The sequence below is a fragment of the Hippoglossus hippoglossus genome, chromosome 1 (genome assembly GCF_009819705.1).
Source record: "Hippoglossus hippoglossus isolate fHipHip1 chromosome 1, fHipHip1.pri, whole genome shotgun sequence".
In the NCBI taxonomy this organism is placed as follows: domain Eukaryota; kingdom Metazoa; phylum Chordata; class Actinopteri; order Pleuronectiformes; family Pleuronectidae; genus Hippoglossus; species Hippoglossus hippoglossus.
In genome coordinates, this window is record NC_047151.1 from 14,133,272 (window position 1) to 14,154,045 (window position 20,774).

The window sequence follows — 20,774 nt, forward strand, 5'->3', positions numbered from 1 at the left end:
ACAAATAAGGTCAAATGTATTTTATTTCTTTAAATATAAAAACCCCTTTAGCCAGAGTGTACAGTTCACAATTTTTAAACAGGGTGTTTTGATAATAATGGTGAATATGTCTCCCTTTTCCAGATGATCACAGAAACCCTCTACTAATAGTGGAGGGAGGAAAAAGAAATATTGTTGATTTGGTTGTCCACGAGGGAAGTCTGATGAAATAATGCATGAGGATGATGATGATCACCGGTTTATGTGCACACTACAAGACACAACTGCTGCTTTCTTTTGACAAACTGGTTTTGAAATGAACAAGAGGAAAAGACTAAAAAAAAATACACAAAACTAAAAATGGTGAACATATTCCCCTTTGGCATCAACTGGAACTAACAGACAAGTGATGTGGACCTGAAGACCACTCATCCAATAAACAGCATATTGCTTTGAGAGAAGAAACTGCAATGTGTGAATTATTAAACTCAGACCAGGACACAGCTGAACATTTGATGTGATATCCTGAATACATCAATCAGCTACTGATTCTGTTAAGTTTAAAAACCTCAATGTGAAAAGAAACTATAGGTGTCGATTTCATCAGATAACTGTTGACTTTTATACCTTCAGTGCTATGCACGCTCCACCATACATGTGGTGATGGTGCTGCTGGTTGTTTCAGTAAGTCTTAGGAAAAAAGAAAGTTTTAGAAAAGTTCATTTCCCTGGCTTCCCTTGAGCTATTATCAACGCAGGCCAAAAAGGCTTCGGGGTTATAAAGTAGGAGTTTAGCCTGGACCCAAAATCTGAATTTATTCGGTTGTCCAGAAGCCAAGCTCACGGTATAACACTATTGTCATGGCAACCTACCAGCAAAACCCACATTGCATCTGGGGGTTCTAACACGAGCTTTACAGACTTTATATACCCTAGAAATGAAGCCAAGTTACCGTTATTTTCTCTTTAACTGTATAACCTTTCAAATTAAAACGTCATTCACAACAGTGAAATCAAATCCACTAACTGTTCTCCACTCATGACAGTGGAAATGCTGCATTCAACATTTGGCGCAGCATGATTTTAAAAAAAATAAAAAGAGAAAATAAAAGACAATTTCAATGTAAGCTTTCTAAATACAAACACCAAGTGCTAAAATAATCAGCTAAAAGGATACGTTTTCAACAAGGTTATTGTGTATGTGTACAAATAATCGAGACAACGTTACCGGTACAGTTTTAACTGTACGCATGATACAGTTGTCTACAACACGGACACACCAAAGGCCGTCTCACGCGTCAGAGGATTCTCAGTTTGTTCTCTCTCATCCAAACACAGAAACTTCAGTGGCTCCTACAAAATGCATATTAAGTAGGTTCAACTTGCACCATCCAGTCCTCACACTCCTGCTTGTGTAGCGGTGGGTGATTCACTTTCATATTGTTCATATTTGGTTCAGTTCAAGTTCCAAAAACTTGGTTACCTTGTATACTGGTCTGCTTTAGGTCAGATCCTCCACCGACCAGTTCGCCCACCTATCTAAGCACCATAGGGTTGGTAATGTTCATTGAAGAAGAAAAGAAATTAAAAAACATGACAATCATTGTTCAATCCATCCAGCCTGCATCAGTCCGTTATCGCGCTTTTTGTCCTCTTGCCTTGCTTCCCCCCACTGGAGGTGACAGCTATACCGTTGCAGGCTCCTGCTGATACCAGAGTCAGGTCCGCCTCCTCCTCCACCGTGTCCGGCAGATCTTCTTGGATCTGCCGCAGATGGGCCATGGCACGGTCAATAGTGGCGGTGCTCACCAGGTTGAAGTCATGCATGCTGACTAGATGCAGGAGGAAGTTGCGGCATAGGTTGCGGCGAATGATGTGAGCACCGCGGCTGTCCACGAAGACCATGATGGCCTGGTTCATCTGGTTGTCTGCTATGAAACTGCAGGGAAAATAAGGGGACAGAGGAGATTAGAAAGAACTAGAAGTACAAATTTTGTACATTTTACTTAATTCACTTTGAGTCACTCTTTTTTTTAAAGTAGTAAGGTACTACAGCATAGTACAGAGTAAGACAAATAATGCATATTTTGAACATTGACTCGTAGTTTTCATTAACATGTAAATGACCAAGAATTATGGCACTTTAAATAAATAATTGATAACAGTTCAACAAATTCTCTTCATCATTTTTCAAAAACAATCCATAAATATACACAATTATTATTTTTGGTGAAATAAAAAACTTGACTGACTTGGAGACCACGTACCCGTGCTTCATGACGTGAAGGTTCCACAGCTTCATCACCTCCTTCTCTCCTTCATTCACATCCGTGAACTCATCCAGTTGCTGTGAAGAAAAAAAAAGAAGAAAAAAAAAAGACCTTTATATTAAACATTTACCTGCTTGATACAATATGATCTCAGCCAGTAAAGCAACACAAAACTAAAGAAGCATTTTCTGTTTGTCCTGATGGTGAAACTAAAAAGGTGATAGACTTGTTGGCAGGTTCAGTAAATCAATATTTAAACAAAAATGTTATGTAAGGGTGTAGGAGAAAGCTGAGGTAGAGGTCAGTGTTGGCAACAGTTTTTGCTTCCAGCATCTGAAGTTATTTATTTATGAGGAACAGGAGTGACCCAAATGCTTTGACTCTTTTTTGCCATGGGGATCCGATATCAAAATCAAGACAACGAAGCTTTATTTTTTCCCGCTACTCTTACATTTTTTTCTATAGGATCTTCAGAACCAGTTGCACACAATAATATTTAGTATTCCATCTGTCTGATTGATCACCGACTGATCATTTAAAATTCAAACCACCATTTCCCTGTTAGATATCACCACTTGTCTCTTTAGTAACTACATCAACAGCTGCTGCATTAATAGAGAGATTTCCTCTTTGGCAACTTTCTAGACCTGTAAGGGAGACTCCATGAATTGTGCTCCCCCCCCGCAATTTCTATTCAACACTGAAACCAGCCACAATGATCTAAGTCATGGCTTCTCACGGTGGCAGTCTTCTCTCTGAGCCACTCTGGATCTCTCTCATCCTCGCTGTCCACATCCATCTCCTGGGGCCGCAGGGGCATGCAGCTGTCACTGTGGAAGTAGAGGCGGTTGTGTCCGCTGACGTAGGTCCTCTGCTGCTCCAACTCTCCGTCCTCGGTTTCCAGGAACTCTGACAGACTTGGTTTGGTCCTCTTGGGCCTAGAGGAAGGGGAGAAAACAAATCCTATATATTAAACACACACACACACACACACTTCACTGGAATTCAAATCTTTATTCACATTTAAAAAATAAACATTACATACGACTGCCCTACACTCTATCAACCTACAATCCTCAGATACAGTTCTGGTCATCACCCCTAGAACCAGCCTGAGAACCTGTGGTGACAGGGCATTCAGTGTGGCAGCCCCTGTGGCCTGTACTACGAAGCGAGCTCAACATACCCCGGATACCTTTTCATAATCAGGCTCAAGATAACTCAGGGCCACGAGATATGAAGCTTTTCTTTAATAACAAGACCTGTCCAACGGAACTGAAGAAGCTTTTTGGATAAGAGATGAAAAGAGCCAATCTATTCGGGGTCCACGAAAACCTCTTAAAAGTGAATTCAGCTGATTAACAATTAATCACCACACAAGACTGAATGAAAAGCCTATTAAAGTTCACTGATAATAAGTTAATTACATTTTCTGACAGGCAGTATCTTTGAACATGAACACTGCTGTTGTACAAAGGAACCATGTTTACCTGCAGACCAGTATGTGAGTGACAGCAGTCCTCTTGACCGGGCCGTTGCGGCTGAAAGCAAAGCCTGGCTGGCTGTGGATGTCCTGAGGGTTGCCAACATATGAGCCGTCATAGCACTCATTGATAGACACGTCTATCCTTGCTCCTTTGGGGTCAGGCTGCGGAGGGAAAAAAGATAAATACAATTTTACAGGATATTAGATTCAGCAAAAACAAAGAGGGCCTGCTTCTGCTCAACCTGGCACTGGATGTCAATGTTAAATGTGAGATTTCTCAAGAGGGAAAGCGATGACATTCTTTGAATTTAAGTGTCTGTTCAGACAGAGGAGTAAGAGGTGCTCCCTGGATGCTGTCAGAGGGCGAGGGAGGGAAGGAGATTAATAGCGAATGAGTAGAAACTGACGGTGTCTTACAAAATAGGAGGGAAAAGACAACATTTCCAAGACCTAAAACATAACTTGCCCTTTTCTGTTTGACAGATTATTTTAGCTGCATCCCATAAAAAGTTTGAACTCTTCAACCTTTTCTCTTTGCAGTGTGCAGCAAATGACCACACTGCAGTTCTGCCCAAAAGGCCCCAAACAAGGCCCTAACTCGGCTCACTTTAAAATTTAAAAAAAGGTGTAGTGACAGTGTAAGCATTTCAATTTGTATCTAAAGTTAGAAAGGAAATCATATTATTTACTCCCTTCTACTACGGCACTTTTTACAAACTCTTTAAACATATTGCCATTAATTTGTTTTGACATTCTTGTGTCAATTGCCATTTTCCTTCACCATAATTTTTTGGGGTTTATTGAAGTAAAATGATAGTTAACCAAGGAGCTCCACCCAGTGAAAACCATTAAATTGTAGATGGTCTGTACAGGGAGCAGAGGCAATGACACTTCTAAGTCAAGCATCCCGTCATCCACAGAAAACTCTCCACAACCACAACAACCATCCCTGTCCCCAAAATTGTCTTCAACAAAACTCACAATTCACTGGTAAGGCCCCGGTCAAACATTTCATTCCAGTCCTGAATAGAGTCATGTAATACAGAGTAAAATATAATAGCAAGTCGAGGGCCAATAATAATTTTCCTCAAAACAAATGTACAACATGCACTTAAAAGAGTCATCAGGAGGACAACATACAGGATTTCCCGAGCAAAATATCAAAAGGCACCACTTAACTACGAGATAAATATAATTGTGAAGTTTCATGAACAAATTCCAAACGCTCTTCAAGCTCTGCTACGAAAACACAGACACAGTGTCCCTTACCACGTAGTTGAAGATGAAGCGGGAGTGGGAGAGTTTGAGGTGTTTGAGCAGGCTGTAGAGCTTGCTGCAGTTGAGCGTACACCAGGGACAGTGAAGATCGTCTCTCGCCTCAGTCTGCTGCCGTGTGTTGTTGTTGTACAGGAACTGAGCGAGAACAGATCACATTAGTAACTGTGCAATAACCTACAGTCTGTGAATGAATGGGTGATTCTGACAGTGCTACATAGCATTCAAGTTACGGTCACATTTGGTAACTAAACCCTGACAGGGTCAAAACTGTTCATAATGTAAGCTATGATTAATTTACTATATCAAAGTCCTAATGAAAGAAATATAAAAGCAGTTAACAATTTTCTGCGACATTAACTCCAAACATTAAAAAAAAACACCACCCCCTCACCAAAGGCTTGTTGTAAACCAGTGTCCCAGTCCCATCATGTAGTCCTCACTATTGTGTGGTTTACCTGATAAAATATACGTAGCTTCTGCCGCGGATCACACTGGACCTGCTCTTTCCTCGTCTGAATGTCTGTGCTGACTGACTCTTTCACTGCTGATGGAAACAGATGAGAGAAGTTAATCAATGAAGATTCACAAAATAACAAATCATTCTTTGGATTTGATGCATTCAACATTTATGAAATTGTATTGCATTGTTTTCCAATAACATCAAGTACTTTTCAGACGTAGAATCTATCGCATGCTGGCTTCATTTACCCGTTACATTGATGAGGTTTTTTTGCATTAAAAACAGAGTGTCGGTCATGTACAGGGAATTTGAAATAGGGCTGCAATGATTGCGCATTATTTGGCAAATGGAACAAAGAAATGCAGACAGACTGATATGGATTTTTGGGGACCATTAGGAAGTATTAGATATCCTATACCAACATATCAGCCATATGTTCAAACTCAAATCAACTTTATTTGTCCTAGGAGGGCAATTCTAAGAGGTGTTACATAGATGTTATCAAACCTTTATGGAAAATTTAGTATATCTGTGTATTGGTCAGTCTCTTTAAGGGGAGCATGAAAACTTTATTTCCTTCCCACCACAATAACACTAGTGCTGATGTGCTATTTTTTGCTGCAATATGATGATAACAAGAGTAACAGGAAAAGTGTTTACAGCTCTCACATGTTGCCTTAGTGATGGATTTTAAATCTTGTTTTGCGGTTAAATAGTTAAAAGGGTTCATTAAGGACCATCATGCATTATAAGAGCTGAAGAAAAGCTTGACTCTCACATTTATTAGACATATAGAATTTTCCTGGCCATTTCATACAGCCTGGATAGAGTTAAAAAAATAACAAGGTGTTATGGTGGTAACATGCTGTATGCAGCCTTTTGCTGGAAATTCATAAATGGTAATAAACAAAGTGTACAAAAGAGAGGAATAGAGTCTTTTTTCCAACATGACATTTACAAGTGAAGTTGCCAGCACATTTATGAAGTGAGCACATGTCTGAGGGGAACTCAGTTATGACTCATAGTACATTTTCATATTCAGTCACAAATAGACTGCCCCACACAAATCAGTGTGGGCAAAAAACCACGAGTCATTCAGTTTACCTCAAATCTCGCATTACCTAAATCCTTGTTTCTTTTGTTTAGTGTTCACTTTAAACTGTTTTAAAGTAAATTTAATAAAGCAGAAAGTGGAATGGTAAACTTTTTTAAATTAAATTTAACTAAAAGGATTTTGTAAAAACGAATGGTTTCTCTCACAAAAATTGATAGAAATCCTCCAAATAACTGCAGATTTCTCAAAAAGGGTTAGGGCTAGAAAGAATATTCTATGGTGTTTATTATTCTTTACTTACTCATGAGTGCAGCTCGGTGATTGCTGGTCCTGGTCTCCATGGGGGTGGAGCTGTCCGAGTTGCGGGTAGCGAGGGGTTTTGCGACAGGGGCAGTGGACTTTCCACTGGCATCCCCTGTCCAACGCAGTGTGAACTGCAATGTGGGTCCCTGAGAAAATGTCTCAAATGGTGGCAGTCTCTGTGGGACAGTAATACAGTGGAACGGTCAGTGAAAAGAGGTTAAGGAAAATCAGGACGTAACAACTGAGGACACATATTCCTCGCAGAAACATGTGTCTAACCTTGCCATCAAGAATGGTTTCCCATGTGGCCTGCTTTTTGCTCACAGGGCTGTCCTCCATCCCCTGCATCGACACCTCATACTCCCCATCCAGCAGCTGCAATCTCCTGCAGAGGACAAACCACAGTCCATAGATATAGACAAAGGAACAGCAACAAAAAAAAAAATGACCTAAATTTAAATCACAAAACCTTACCTATTCTTATCAAAGACAGTCATCTGTGCAACATATGTCTCTGTGGTCTCTCCATCTTCTCTATGAGATGAAGTTCTTTTCTTTCTACTAGGAGTATCTGTTACATCTGTGCACAGAAAACAAGAATGTTAAGTAAAGTTAAAACACAGTAAGAAAATGCATTATTCTACCAGCCACCATTTCAGAGACATCTAACATATTCTTTTAGATGATGCTCCCAGAGAAAGACCAGCAACCAGCAGCGTTTAGTGGCCAAGTTCTGCTCCCTAATTGTCCCTCTCTTGGTGCATCCCATATGCTCCCACCAGTTCAAAGGCTACTTTGTCAAAAACAATAACACTGAAGACTTTGATGTGGACTTCATACCAATGTTTTCGTTGGCTTCTCCATTGACCAGACCATTAGTCTCCCTCCTCCCCGTGCGCGACACCCTGAACAGGAGCGAATAGGACTTCACCATGTGGCTGTTGCTGGGCTCAAACTCGTTGCTGGAGACCAGCAAGGACGGGTAGGAGCCAGGCTTGGTTTGGTTACTGTCAGGATTCAAAGGCACCTGCTTTTTACCTGTAGGCACTTGTTTTATTGGACAGCTGACATCCTGAAAGGAAAACAAGCATAACCAGAAGTAAGTAACAAACGATTAAATTGATTTATCTACTAGAATGGATAACTGAACTATTACTATACCTTGCGTTTTTTATGGCAGACTTTGACAAGTAGCACCTCTAAGGACACAGAATTCTGTTCATTTTCTGAAACCTGAGATGGCTTTTCTGTGTTGGAAAGAAGAGTTTGGCATCATTCATTTTGTCAACATTGCTGATGGGAAAGAAAGGCCTGTCTCTACACAAATGTTTAGCTTGCAAGTTATTACTCTCAACAACTGGTTATTGCAGTAGTGCCTGATGAGGATGCCAGAATATGACTATTGGCAAAATAATGTCAGCTGGTTTTCTATGCATTCGTTTCTCTTTTTAAAAAAATCGACTCAACACAAGCACCTAATGAGGAGTGAACTCTGCTTACCATCCTTATGGAAGAACCCAGTGAAGGTTAACTGTAAATGTGAAGACAAGCTAAAAGAGCCAAAAGGAAAGTGCACAGGTGAAATTGGGCTTTATTAAGCAAATATAAATCAATGGTTGAATAAAAAGTCTGAACAGCACTTATACTCCAAACATTGAAGTTGTATTACTAAGCATGCATTAAAGAGAAATAAATAGTTTCATAGTTTCTCTGGTATTTTAATTGTAAAAGCTATCCAGTAATAAAATGGCATAACATCTACTTTTGCAGATCTGTTACCTTGGAGAATCCTGCTCTCCCTTCATCTTCTCCACTATCTGCAACATATCATCCACTTTGAATGTTTTCCTGGATGGAAGGATTAGAAAATAAATGCACGCAGGTTCCAAATGAGTCAATAATTCAAAACTTGGTTGGTGGAACTTAAATGGAACACAATGATTCCTATCCATATAGGTCAGCTAAAAACACACCTCTTGGCATTTGTTCGACCGTTTCTGTGAGACATGAAGGTGAGCGTCCTGTGCAAAAATATGGGCTAAAAGGGGTGGGGGTGAGAAACAATTTAATAAATACTTTAAAGTTAGCAGGTTTGTGGCTAATTTGACAGAGAATAGTTATTTGAATATATGACTTACTGCGATCAAGTTCCTTGTGCGGAGAAATCTGTATATCTGTGTGGGTTCTGAAAATAGAAAACAGGTGTTATGACATTAAATTTAAAACACAAAAAAATAACTGTCCATCTAAATTTCTCAGGTAATAAAGAGACAATGAGCCAACTACAGGGATAACATACGATACTGTACATTAACACTATCACAAGAAATAAATAACACTATCAAAATTATCATTATTTCCTCTGAGAAATGAAGCCAAATGATTAAAAGCACATGACAACACAAGGCGTGTTAACAGGTGTCAAAACAAACACCAAACCTGACAATCTAAGCAGTTCATTTACAGGACTGGTCTCTTTGTCGGGTCCTTTAGTCTGATCGCGTCTATATAAATACAGTAACCGTGACGGACCTTTCGTCATAACAGAAACTGGAGAGCCAGTTAAACTGTGGAGGCCTGTCTTCCAAAACCAGATATTGAAAACAAAATAAGTGATAGGAAAGTTCAGTGTGTGTCTAAATCCTCAGTGACAGCCCAGCGATGCTTGTCTCAAGTTACCAAGACAGAAAAGTTACGTTACAAAGTATTGGGGTGAACTCTCACTTTCAAAGGCCTGTAGGAAGAGCTCACGGTCGGCCTGTATTTGCTCCATCTTCGGCTTCTTCACAGAATTCATCATCGCTGATGAGGCAGGGTACACGGCGCCGTTAGCTTTGCAACTCGCCCCACTCATAGTATGACCTGAGCTCTGCATGTGAGACAACACACGATCACACACAGTGGATACAACACAACACAACAAGTTAGCTTAGCAAACACTCGCGTTAGCTGTCGAGCTAGCTCGCTCAGCTAAAAGCACAATGCTAACATGCTAGCTACCCTGGTATTTCAGCTTAGTATCCATTTGTTAAATTTAACAAATGATTATAAAACTTTTAAAAAATGACATGTAGTAAATATGGGACATAAGTAAAGGAAACGCACCCTGGCTGATGGCATTAATTTGTTAGCCTCGCTGCCTCCAGCACAAGCCTGGCAGACTCAACAGCACAAACCCATGAAGATGAAGAAGGAGGCGACGAGACGCTGCTCAGTTAGCTAGCACAGCTAGCATGGTTTACCCGAAAACAAACCTCCGTGCGCCCGAGGCCCCCACGCATGAAGCTGTCCCGGACACCGCCTGATGCCAGCGGGGCTTTGAGTCTTTTTGGATCAATTTGCGGATTCTTTATCTGTAATTTATTGTCGAAGAGGTTTCCTTCAATTTGTACTGAACAACAGAGCTGTAGTCTGCTGTCGACCAATGGGAGACGCGCTTAGAGAATGCAGTGCTGTGATTGGCCCCTCAGCTCCGGAGATGACACACAACCCGCTCTTGCTTTCTGCGATTTTGCGGGAAATCGAGTTTATCAGTGTTCACATCGAGAGGAGTCTGCAGATAAAACTGTTTTTCACAGCCACACTCGTGCTGTGAACACAATCCATGTGACCCTCATCTTCATCAGAGTCTATCAGATGAAGATGGACCTTTACATGTATGTGATCACTAATAAATATAGCTGCAACACAAAGTAAAGAGCTGAGAAGTATTTGTTATTCTCTCTCTGTGACCCAGTGATTTACAGAAAGCATTAAGCGATTGTGTTATCTTTAGACTTTATATATTCATATAATATAACATTTTTAATTTAATTTTTATCTAACTTTGTTGTTGTTGTATCCTCTTGTGAAGCACTTTGTGACTTTGTTAAGAAAGAATGCTGTACAAATAAATCATATAATATTGTTGTCCTATTCTTTATATCATATTTATACTTCATTCACTATTTTCAGCTAAAGTATATAATTTAAACGTATTGTTTGTTACTTTACCTCACTTTTTTAATTTCTTTTTATTTTAATTTTCTATTTGAGCAACTTTACATAGTTTGTAGTTTTATCTTTAATAGTGTATCATATTTTATGATCTACTTATGCAAAATAATTATCTGGAAAGTAACTACGGTTGTATACATGTAGTGTAAAAAGAGTAAAATGGAAATATTAAATTAAATTTCATTCCCGAAACTACTGAAGTGCAGTACTTTCAACCTCTGACATGAACATACTGCAGTGTACATCTGTATGCAACCTGCTAATGGAAACACTTTATAAAAATGTTGTTTTTAACTCAAGATGAAATCAATTTGTCCTTATAAATTCTTCAAATATATTTCCACAGCAGGGAAGGTATTTCCTGGGAATTGAGTTCAACTAGGAAACTAAGTAACTATATAACAGTTACCAAACCAATAATATTTTCATTAAATATAATCATTTATTACCCCAATGCAGGGACATTTTCAGTGTTACCATAGCAAAGGGGCATAGTAGCAATAAAGACACTGTTAGAAAATGAATAAAGTTATAAATAAGAAAAAAGGCACAAACACAAGAAATATAATAGAAAGTAATACTATATACAGAATATATTTACAGTGTAGACAGCCAACATGCTTTATCCAGCAGGGCTTTACAAACAGAGCAGGAACATGAACTTCCTGGAGACTTTAATTATAAATATAATTGTGGGGACATTCATAGTCATATTACAATCGCTTAACATACATTTTATCCTTACACTAAAACCAAACCTCAAACCTCACTCTCATCTAAACCTAAATTCAACCATTACTCTAAAACCTAATCTCAACCCCCCAAAAACATTTAAAATCATGACAACCAGCCAAAATATCTTTAAACCGACAGTTGGATCCAAAATGTGTCCGCACAACCAGAGTAAGACGCGCGCTCGGCTCGTGTTTCCCGACGGTAACCATTAGCAGACGGAACCGGAAATGCCTCAGATAACAACTTCCACCCATGTGTGGAGCCGAGCAGCAGCCTGGTCGCCTCAGCTCTTCTGTCCCAGAGTCCAGTTGGACTTCCCGACGTTAACATCGTGAAGTAACGTGTCAAAGCTGAAACCGTGACAAGATGGCGGAGGTGGTTCAGCAGCGGATCGAGGAGCGGATCCCGGAGCTCGAGCAGCTGGAGAGAGTGGGACTCTTCACCCAGAAGGAAGTCAGGTAACACACCGGCCACCGGGGGTTACACACACGGTCCACTAACACAACACTGACACACACCTAACAAACACATCCACCTCCAGCAAGACAGCTTCACATTGATGGATATATGTTTTAAGTAGGAATGTGTGTTAAACGGAAGGTCTGTCACATTATATGGTTCCAGATCTAAATTAAGGATCAGAATACAATATGATCACTATACAACGGATATGATTGTCATTAATTCAAATAAATATATAAATAAAAAAACTTAAAAACAGATACAAATATGTTAAATATCTTCAAAGTAAATATTCACAACTATAAATCTCATCTTACACGAATATAACATATCTTGTAGACTTTATGGAGTCAGTAATTCAGGGTGAGTTTCTGACTCAAGTCTAAAATCACCGCTCTCCATCTTTGTCTGTATTCGTACATATATAAAAATCCAATTTGAACATAGTGTCAACAGCATGTTTTCCACATGAGGGTTTAACGGCCCTTAATAAGAGAAAAGGCAAATATAAAACTCTGTATTTAACATACTCTATAGAGCTAATGGCCAAATTAGTATTTTAATTACTTGGAACAATATTCTTATTCTGATTTGCAGTTCAGTATCTCCAGTGGGTTTCTTTCGTTTGTGATGCAAAGTTGATCATCATGTTTCTGTTTACTTTGCTAGATCCATAATCAAGAGGGTGACCGCCCTGGAATACAAGCTCCACAGGTTGATCATAAAGAAAGAAGACTTCATCGCTTACATTCAGGTACAGCGTCGTTATCGTGCAAGTTGTTCATCCAGAATTTGAATCAGATAAATTGAGTTGGTAAAAGTTTTATTCACACATCTTGTTTTATTACAGTATGAAATCAACATTTTGGAGCTGGTGAAGAAGAGAAGAACGGTAAGTGACCAATGGAAATGGGATCATTGTATCACTTTATCTCCACTTCACAGTGACTGTGGATTAGATTCAAGTAAAGTACAGTATTAATATATACTATATTCTAGTAAACTGCACTTGTGTTATTACGTGCACATAACAGCACAGCAGGCCCTGGCAGCCTTTTCATTGGTGTTTTCATTGTTTAACTTAACCTTTGATTTGCAGCACATCCGATACCAGTTCAAAAGAGAAGAGATTGAGTTCCCCATCATCCACAGGATAAACAGCATCTTCAGAAGAGCAACAAATAAGTGGAAGGTACCGTACACACATTAATTACAAAGTTACAGTTAGTCAACATGTTGCTCTGCTCATTGATGGAGAATCAAGTTAGGACAATAAAATAAATCATCTAAATCTAACTGCTTTGGCTTTAGTTTTAGTCAAACGTATTCTCTTTAAACCCAGGTCATAGTTTTGAAATGCATTTGAGGATCATTATTTACTTAGTACTTTTTACAACTATTTAAAGCTGCACTAGTTTAAAAAAATAAATGTATTCCTGTGTTTTGCCTTCTCAAAGGAAAACATACAGATTCAATGAAATTTTACTTTGTGTAAAGTTCAATATTTGCTCTAACCGAGTTAATAAATGAAGGTATCAACCAAGTGAGGTGTAACGTGTTTTGTTTCCCACAGGATGATGTGCAGCTTTGGTTCTCACATGTTGCTTTCTGCAAGAAATGGGTTAGTACTTCATCATTTACTGATTCTCCTCAAACACTGTGTCCTCTCATTCTAATCTCGACCTCTTCTGGGTTTCGCCCATCAGGCCACTAAAAGCCAGATCAGCAAAGTGTTCTCGTCCATGCTCGCCATCCACTCGGACAAACCAGGTACAGAAGAACTGTTTCAACTCACATTTATGGCTCCACTGCTGGTTATTGTTTTTAAATGTAGTGTATTATCATCTTTGGAGATTCATGAAAAATACTCTGCCATACTCTGGCAAAATAAGATTGGATAAAAGTGTCTCCTACAAATATACCTAAGTAGTGTTCTTTTCGACTCCTTAGCTCTGTGGATCATGGCCGCCAAGAGTGAGTTGGAGGATAGAAATTCTTCTGAAAGTGCCAGACACCTGTTTCTGAGGGCCCTGCGCTTCCACCCAGACAACAAGAAGGTTTACAAGGAGGTAGAAGAAGCAAATTTACATGTTTTACATTGAAAGTGATTCACTCTCTTGTAGTTTAAATGAGAAAACCTGTAGTAAAAAATGTGGTCCACTGGTTTTCTTGAATGAAGAAGCTGTTAAAAAGTAAAAATACTGATGATCATGGATTTTTTCAAATAAATCCTTTTAATTTTCTCCTGCAACTCTTTGCTAGTACTTCCGCATGGAGCTGCTGCACTGTGAGAAACTGAGGAGGCAGAAGAAGGAGCTGGAGCTGGCTGAGATGGACCTGGTGAGTGCGTCATGACCTGAATACAAACCGCGTGAAATTCAACAAACATGTACTCAGAAGATTTCACTCTATTATCTATTACTATTCAGTGCCTGAGTATCTGCTCTGTCACTCCCTTCAGGGTGAATATGAGTTTTCTCCAGAAATCCTGAGCGGTAAACTGGCTGAGGTCGTGTACAGTAATGCTACAGGGAAAATCAAAGGTGGGTTTTTTAAAATTGGTTTGTGATTCTTTGCAAAAATATAAATGCTCAGAAAGTTTTAGTGTTGAAAAATAAGATATCCTTGTTTGAAGTTCCTTTTGTAACATATTTGTTAGATAGACAGACAGATCGATGTAACATGGTGCCATGTATTGAAAACCAAAGTACCACAGAAGCACCATTTATGCTTGGGTCAGATGTTCTGTATTGATTACATATTATTTGATGCACATTTTTCCTGATTTACACCAGAATATTATATCTATTTATTCTCAAATACACTAATTTACTGGAGAAGTTAAGTGGAGGGGAGGGTGAATTACCTTGTTATTGAACCTGGCCAATTGTGCTCCACTGCTTCCAATTCTAAGCTAATTCTAAGCAAACAGGCTGCTGGAGCTTGAGATTTAAGCATTTAATACAGACATCAGAGTGCCATTGATCTTCTCTTTTTTCCCACAATGTCAAACTATTCCTGAAACAACATCTTTTCCTGGTCCTATCTGGTCATGTTAATCTTTGTGTTGCTGATGATTTCCTCCCACAGAGGCAGAGTTTGTCATCTCACTTCTGACCATCGCAGCCATCTTTGACTTCACCAAAGAGCTTCAGGACTCCATCCTGCAAGAGTAAGTTTTCTTCACTTACAAAATAGCTGCTTTTTCTCTCTGTCCCACACACACACTCTGCACTCTTGAACTCTAATATATCTTCAGCACCAAGGATGAACACACCCTCTCCCTTCCCCTTGTTTCCAGCTTACAGACAAACTACACAGAGGATAGCCTGACGTGGGATTTCATGGCCAAAAGGGAGCTGGAGGCTCCCGGGGCAGGGGAGGAGCTGACGTCTGCCAAAGGCCGAGCGTCAGATATCAACCGCAGAGAGGAGCGGTGCTGCCAGGTCTACGAGGAGGGCGTCAAGAGCCTTATCACTGGTGGGAACAACACTCATACGGAAAAAGTCTTGATTACAGTTACAATGAGACGAGGATTACTTTAAAAAAAACTTTTTGTATGGAAGTATCCAAATCCCTGAGCTCAAGTTGACTAAACTCCCTTCCCCTCAGTTTTGTGTTGCTGTCGTTTCCTTTGTGTAAAATGTTCTAAAACATCTTCGGTGGGACTTTCTGATGCCTGTAGGTGCCCTCTATGAAATCACTGCTGATGTATTCACTGACACCAGGTTGTGTCCGTCTAACACACGACTGCTGTGCTTTGTGCTCTAGAGCCCATGTGGACGTGCTACGCGACCTTCTGCTTGGAAAGGCAGAATCGAAAGACCAACGTCCAAGAGCTGAAGGAAAAGGTGAGTCTTTGATTTAGCTCTGAACAATATTTGCATTCTTTTATAATATACTACATCATTTACTTTCATAGCAGGTAAATGACTCTGCTTCATTCTCACGACGTCAGTACGACTGCTCCTGAAGTTAAAAAGTGCACATGTACAGCAGGAAAGTGTCTGTTTCTGGAGTCTGATGATCTAAAGTGTAAATACTGATATTTGTTCATGTGTTTGTTTCACAGAGGCAGGAGAGGGCGCTGGGAGTTCTGCAGCGTGCCCACGACTCCTCACTGCTGAAGGAGGCTTATTATAAGAACTGGGTAAGATAACGTCTTCATTTAACTAGAATCTTTGGGGCCTTTAGCTCTGCAGGGTTTGGTCTATCCTCCATTTGAAGACTTCATGTTTTATCACAGTAGTCCAGTTTGTTTGCAGTTCATAAGGCAACGTAACTTTACTACACTTAAACAAAGGGTGTGATTAGTAAGAGGAGAACAGTGATGACATCTCAAGCTAGAGTTACTAGACCCAAGCATAGTGACAGCACAGACAAGTGGGACTCTTTGCCAGGACAAGGACCTTTTAATGTCCATACAATAATTTTACACAGACCTCCTTTAGACCTTGCTGCCAAATTATAATTTGAGGACGCTAACACCGATGACACTGTTAAGTAAAAAAACAGAATTTTTACTACCAATGGTATAACTTACAGTGACTGAATTCTGAATTTTACTTTTTACATTCAACGTGAAGCTAAATAATTCAGATAAAGAAGTTGTAGACGTTTTTCCACCGCGATTTTGAACAGAATTAACAAAGTATGTGCGATGGCACCTCAAGACAGAGTATCTGGTGATAATGTGTAGATCTTAGAACACTTTCCAGGTATTCATTTTAAAAAGTATTAAATCATCTATTTATTTACCTGACTGAAATAACAAGAAAGTAAGTTTTATACATGATTGTAATCTTTCTTCATTTAACCTTTTCTTGATGGATAATGTTGTAACAAACACTCTGTACTGATATTTGGAATCAACGAACATTTTTCCCCATGTGACCAGCTGCAGATCCTGTTCTTATCTGGAGATGCTGAGGGAGCAGCCAGCGTCGCCATGGCAGCTACAGAGCGCTACAGCCAGTCTGTGTCAACGTGGCGCCTGAGTCTGCAGACGCTCATACAGCTTGGGAGCGGAGACATAGCGAGGCTATTCCAGGATGCTCTCACTCGCGTAAATCCCAAGGTACTCAGTTCACACACACAGGCACATGCACTCACTTTGATTTCACATAATTTGGTCAAAATCACACCATGTTTGATTAGTTTCTTTGCTTATGTGTATAGTGTAAAACATATTCACATCAGTTATGCTCCAGAATAATCCTTGGAGAATAGACACACACACACACACACACACACACACACACACACACACACACACACACACACACACACACACACACACACAGAGAGAGAGAACTGTAAAGTGGGCCATCTTCTTGGCCCAATTTGTCTCTATTCAGACACTTAAGCAGCCTTCAGCTAACATAAACCCAGAGAATCCTTATTTGTATATTTAAAGCCAGATTTAAGTTTTCTTTCACAATTTAAAAAAGTACTGGAGGGTCATCATCAATAAAGCATATTGATGATTTTATAATTTTCACGAATGTAACCTTTCCCTCTGTCAGTGTTGGACAGTACATGACAGTAGTGTTATACTGTGTGATTGTGAATACGAATGTCTTGCTCTGCTCCACGTGCCTCTACAGTAGTGAGCAGAGTAGCTGGTCGTGGTGGGGGTTTCATAAGACTGTGAGAAGTAGCTGTGTGAGGAGGATTACGACTCGTTGCTCATTACACAAGACTTTTCTCTCAAGATCAACACTCTCTGTTCAAGTGTTGGGAAACAGTATAAACCTCAAGGAGTTCATGTGTGTCGGACAATAAAATGTGACCATGTTGCACGATAATTACAGATAATTTCACGAAGAAAATAAAGCGTGTTCTAATTCATCTTAAGGGTTTATATTCATGCACTTTCTAAAAACAAAGACTGTTGAAGGTAATGGAGAATGCATTGACGACACAAATCTCCAGTGAGTACAGGTGTACTCCAGCTGGGCAAGATAGTGTTTAGAAATCCGCTAATAGCTCTATCTTCTCCTTCCTGCTCTGACAGGAGAGTTTACCACTGTGGCAGCTGTTGGTGCAGTGGAGCACAGCCAACCAGAGTCCTGAGGAAGCAGAGGCCGTCTTTAAGGTAGCCCACCCAAGTCCTTCCCTGTCAGTTTGACACCGACTCTCAGAACTCTCTGATTACAAGTCATATGTTTTGACAGCATCTTCAGTGTAATGTATTTGTAATCACTGACTGAATGGAAGAAGTAAACATCCTTTATGACCCCACTCACACCTGGTATTAAAATCCATCCTGGGGTATCAGACCTCTCAGGATGGATGTTAATGGCAGACCTGACCAGGGTGTAGCTGCTCAATGTTCCGGCTTCCAAACTGAGAGTGTTTGTTTTCTTGACTTTTCCCAGAGAGGTCTTGTGTCTGTAGTGGCAGCTGTTGCCATGGAGATGAAGGAGTCCTACCTCAATTGGTCCTTCTCCACTGGAGGCTACAAGAAAGCGAGGAAGACCTTTACAAGGTAAACACGAACCACATCTGCTGCTCTTGCTGCCGTTAATTTAAATGATATCTAACACAAAAGAAACACACATTTTTAAAACCTTTTTCTTCTTCTGTAGCTTACAGGAAAACCGTCCCTTGTCCAAGACTTTTTTCACCAGGATGATTGAGATCGAGAAGGAACAAGTACGTACATCAAACATTGTCACATGTGAAAACTTGTTAATTACACTTCATTCTAAAAACTTTAGGTTTTAGAAATTGAACAGATTCACAATGACGAGTAAGAACTCTTCACAATATTTGTTATTTTACTCTCTTATCTGCCACTGACTAAAGGTTTCTATGGATTTCACTGAAGGTTTGATTGATTATGAGGACATACTGACTGAATGATTAGGATTGATGAGCCAATAATGTTGTTTGTTCTTGTAGGAGAATCCAAAAATGAACAGCCTGAGGGACTGCTACGAGAGGGCCCTGCAGGAGTTCGGCACAACAGACGACGGTGAGTGGAGTTTCAATGTCTTAAAGGAACACGAGACAAGAGGAAAAGTAGTGTTAGTCAAAACAAATTTATTCACAATATCTTGTTATTCAAGTATGTAGGACAAACTTTCCATTTATAACAAAACTAAAAAAAAACAAAAAAGTTCTGATGATTTCAGGATATGAATATGTCTCAATGACAAATACTCAAGTTGTTCTTTAACAGAGACAAACACAAACTTTCAGTCTGGTATGTAGGCCAAGGGGAAGTTGGAATATGGCAAGTTGAAGAGCCTTTTGTTAAGCATTAATATTGAATCAGAGCGTCCTTGTGCATTGTCAGCTCAAATCTTTTTCTGTTTCTGTTTTCTTCATTCAAGACCTGTGGCTGCAGTACATCCAGGTGGAGCTGGGACCCGGCGGGCAGCCAGAGAACTGCGGCAAGATCCACTGGAGAGCCATGAAGTTCCTGGAGGGCGAAAGTGTGGAGAGATTCACTTCCAAACACACTCTCCTGCAGACTGGACACTTGTAACCACATATGTTAAGGTCCATTTATTCCAGATTAAGGCCTTCGAGTTCAGATTCCAACTACTCATGTGTAGAAGTTTGTGAGCTGAAGAAGCAGCACCTATTTTCAGACGGGGGTTGCTCTTCTTTTCTTCTCTGTGGACGACTGGTGTCATGTCCGCTTATGATTTCCAACCCAGTGGCGCAGTTTCTGAAGTTTGCAGTCGATTCTTCTTCAGTGGTTTTAGCAGATTGTTTGAAGAAATGTTCAGACATGTGATAGAAAAGCTTCTCATGGTCACAACTTCAATCAGAAGTGTTATATACTTTAGCTTTTCATTTTTGTACACAACACTGTGTTGGAAACTTGAACTGTTGTAAGAGAGGTGCAGTTTAATTGCATTGAATTCCACATTTATTTGACATTTTGAGAAGACTGTTAAAATGAAAATAAAACTGTTTCATCCTTTGCACGTTCTCTTGTGTTCCTTCTGGGACAGTAACACATTTACACAAAAATACACACTGATTTCTCTAATGCCAGGACTCGTAATGGTTGCAGATTCCAATGACTCATCACTCAGCAGGTTAGAGAAGCTGATTAAAGTTAAAATTACAAAAACATCCTTTATCCTGTAAAAGAAACTTTGATCAATGTGTCATTTCAGAAAGACACATTGATCCAGTGTTCGCAGTCGATACCTATTATCTTATTTAAACATGTTGATACATGGTACAAAATTTTGCCTTATAAAATATTAAGCAGCAGTAGTACTACATGGTAATTGCACATGTATGAAAGCTGAAAAACTGCTTGTGAACATTTAAATATATTTACAGTTTTTAAGGACACTTCATATTTAATTTTATACTGCACTCGCACCAACAGCAATGGGGATTAACAGAAATTTACTGTATATTTTAATCCTAATGTTGCACTGAAAATGAAGATGATGCACAAGTAAACCAATCATATTGAATCATAAGGGATTATATGAGGTGTCTTATCAAACACTCCCAAGACAAAACCAAATATACTTATAGTAACAGACAAGGTGTTTAAAAGGATTCATCAATTGCTAAATTTGGGGAATGTGAGAAACATCTGCTCTCTCCAGACTCTAGTTTCAATGGAATTATCGTCTCCTGTATCTTTTAAACTTAGGCTTCAAGAGAAATTATTGCAAACATGAAAACAAAAAGAAAAAAAAGAAGCCTTTTGTAAGTTAGCGAATTAAGTCAATGGAACTGTGGAGACACACACACACACACACACACACAC

General features: G+C 39.5%; 2 protein-coding genes across 5 annotated transcripts; one reads left to right on the top strand and one right to left on the bottom strand.

The window, feature by feature from the left end:
• Positions 1 to 5: 5 nt before the first annotated feature.
• Positions 6 to 10,269, bottom strand: suz12b (SUZ12 polycomb repressive complex 2 subunit b). Of its 4 annotated transcripts, none has more exons than XM_034583779.1 (17): positions 9,935 to 10,269; positions 9,554 to 9,698; positions 8,968 to 9,014; positions 8,803 to 8,867; positions 8,609 to 8,677; positions 8,330 to 8,379; positions 7,991 to 8,076; positions 7,670 to 7,901; positions 7,304 to 7,409; positions 7,109 to 7,214; positions 6,828 to 7,005; positions 5,468 to 5,553; positions 5,004 to 5,147; positions 3,739 to 3,896; positions 2,988 to 3,186; positions 2,246 to 2,325; positions 6 to 1,917 (listed from the first exon to the last, which is right to left on the bottom strand). In XM_034583779.1, the coding sequence occupies exons 1-17, from the start codon at positions 9,947 to 9,949 to the stop codon at positions 1,605 to 1,607; spliced, it is 2,079 nt and encodes a 692-aa protein (XP_034439670.1). In that variant the 5' UTR covers positions 9,950 to 10,269; the 3' UTR covers positions 6 to 1,604. The 4 variants fall into 4 exon arrangements, with proteins under 4 accessions (XP_034439670.1, XP_034439651.1, XP_034439642.1 ...); XM_034583760.1 differs by having other exon boundaries at positions 2,231 to 2,325; XM_034583751.1 differs by having other exon boundaries at positions 2,231 to 2,325; positions 5,468 to 5,556; positions 9,935 to 10,252.
• Positions 10,270 to 11,787: 1,518 nt separating this feature from the next.
• Positions 11,788 to 19,961, top strand: utp6 (UTP6 small subunit processome component). Its single transcript, XM_034583793.1, has 19 exons — positions 11,788 to 12,018; positions 12,692 to 12,776; positions 12,873 to 12,914; positions 13,122 to 13,214; positions 13,596 to 13,643; positions 13,729 to 13,792; positions 13,973 to 14,091; positions 14,285 to 14,362; positions 14,484 to 14,565; positions 15,113 to 15,194; positions 15,324 to 15,502; positions 15,794 to 15,873; positions 16,095 to 16,172; positions 16,920 to 17,099; positions 18,039 to 18,119; positions 18,403 to 18,512; positions 18,613 to 18,679; positions 18,929 to 19,001; positions 19,363 to 19,961. Exons 1-19 carry the CDS (start codon positions 11,927 to 11,929, stop codon positions 19,515 to 19,517), a joined length of 1,788 nt encoding a protein of 595 aa, XP_034439684.1. The 5' UTR covers positions 11,788 to 11,926; the 3' UTR covers positions 19,518 to 19,961.
• The last annotated feature ends 813 nt before the right edge of the window (positions 19,962 to 20,774 follow it).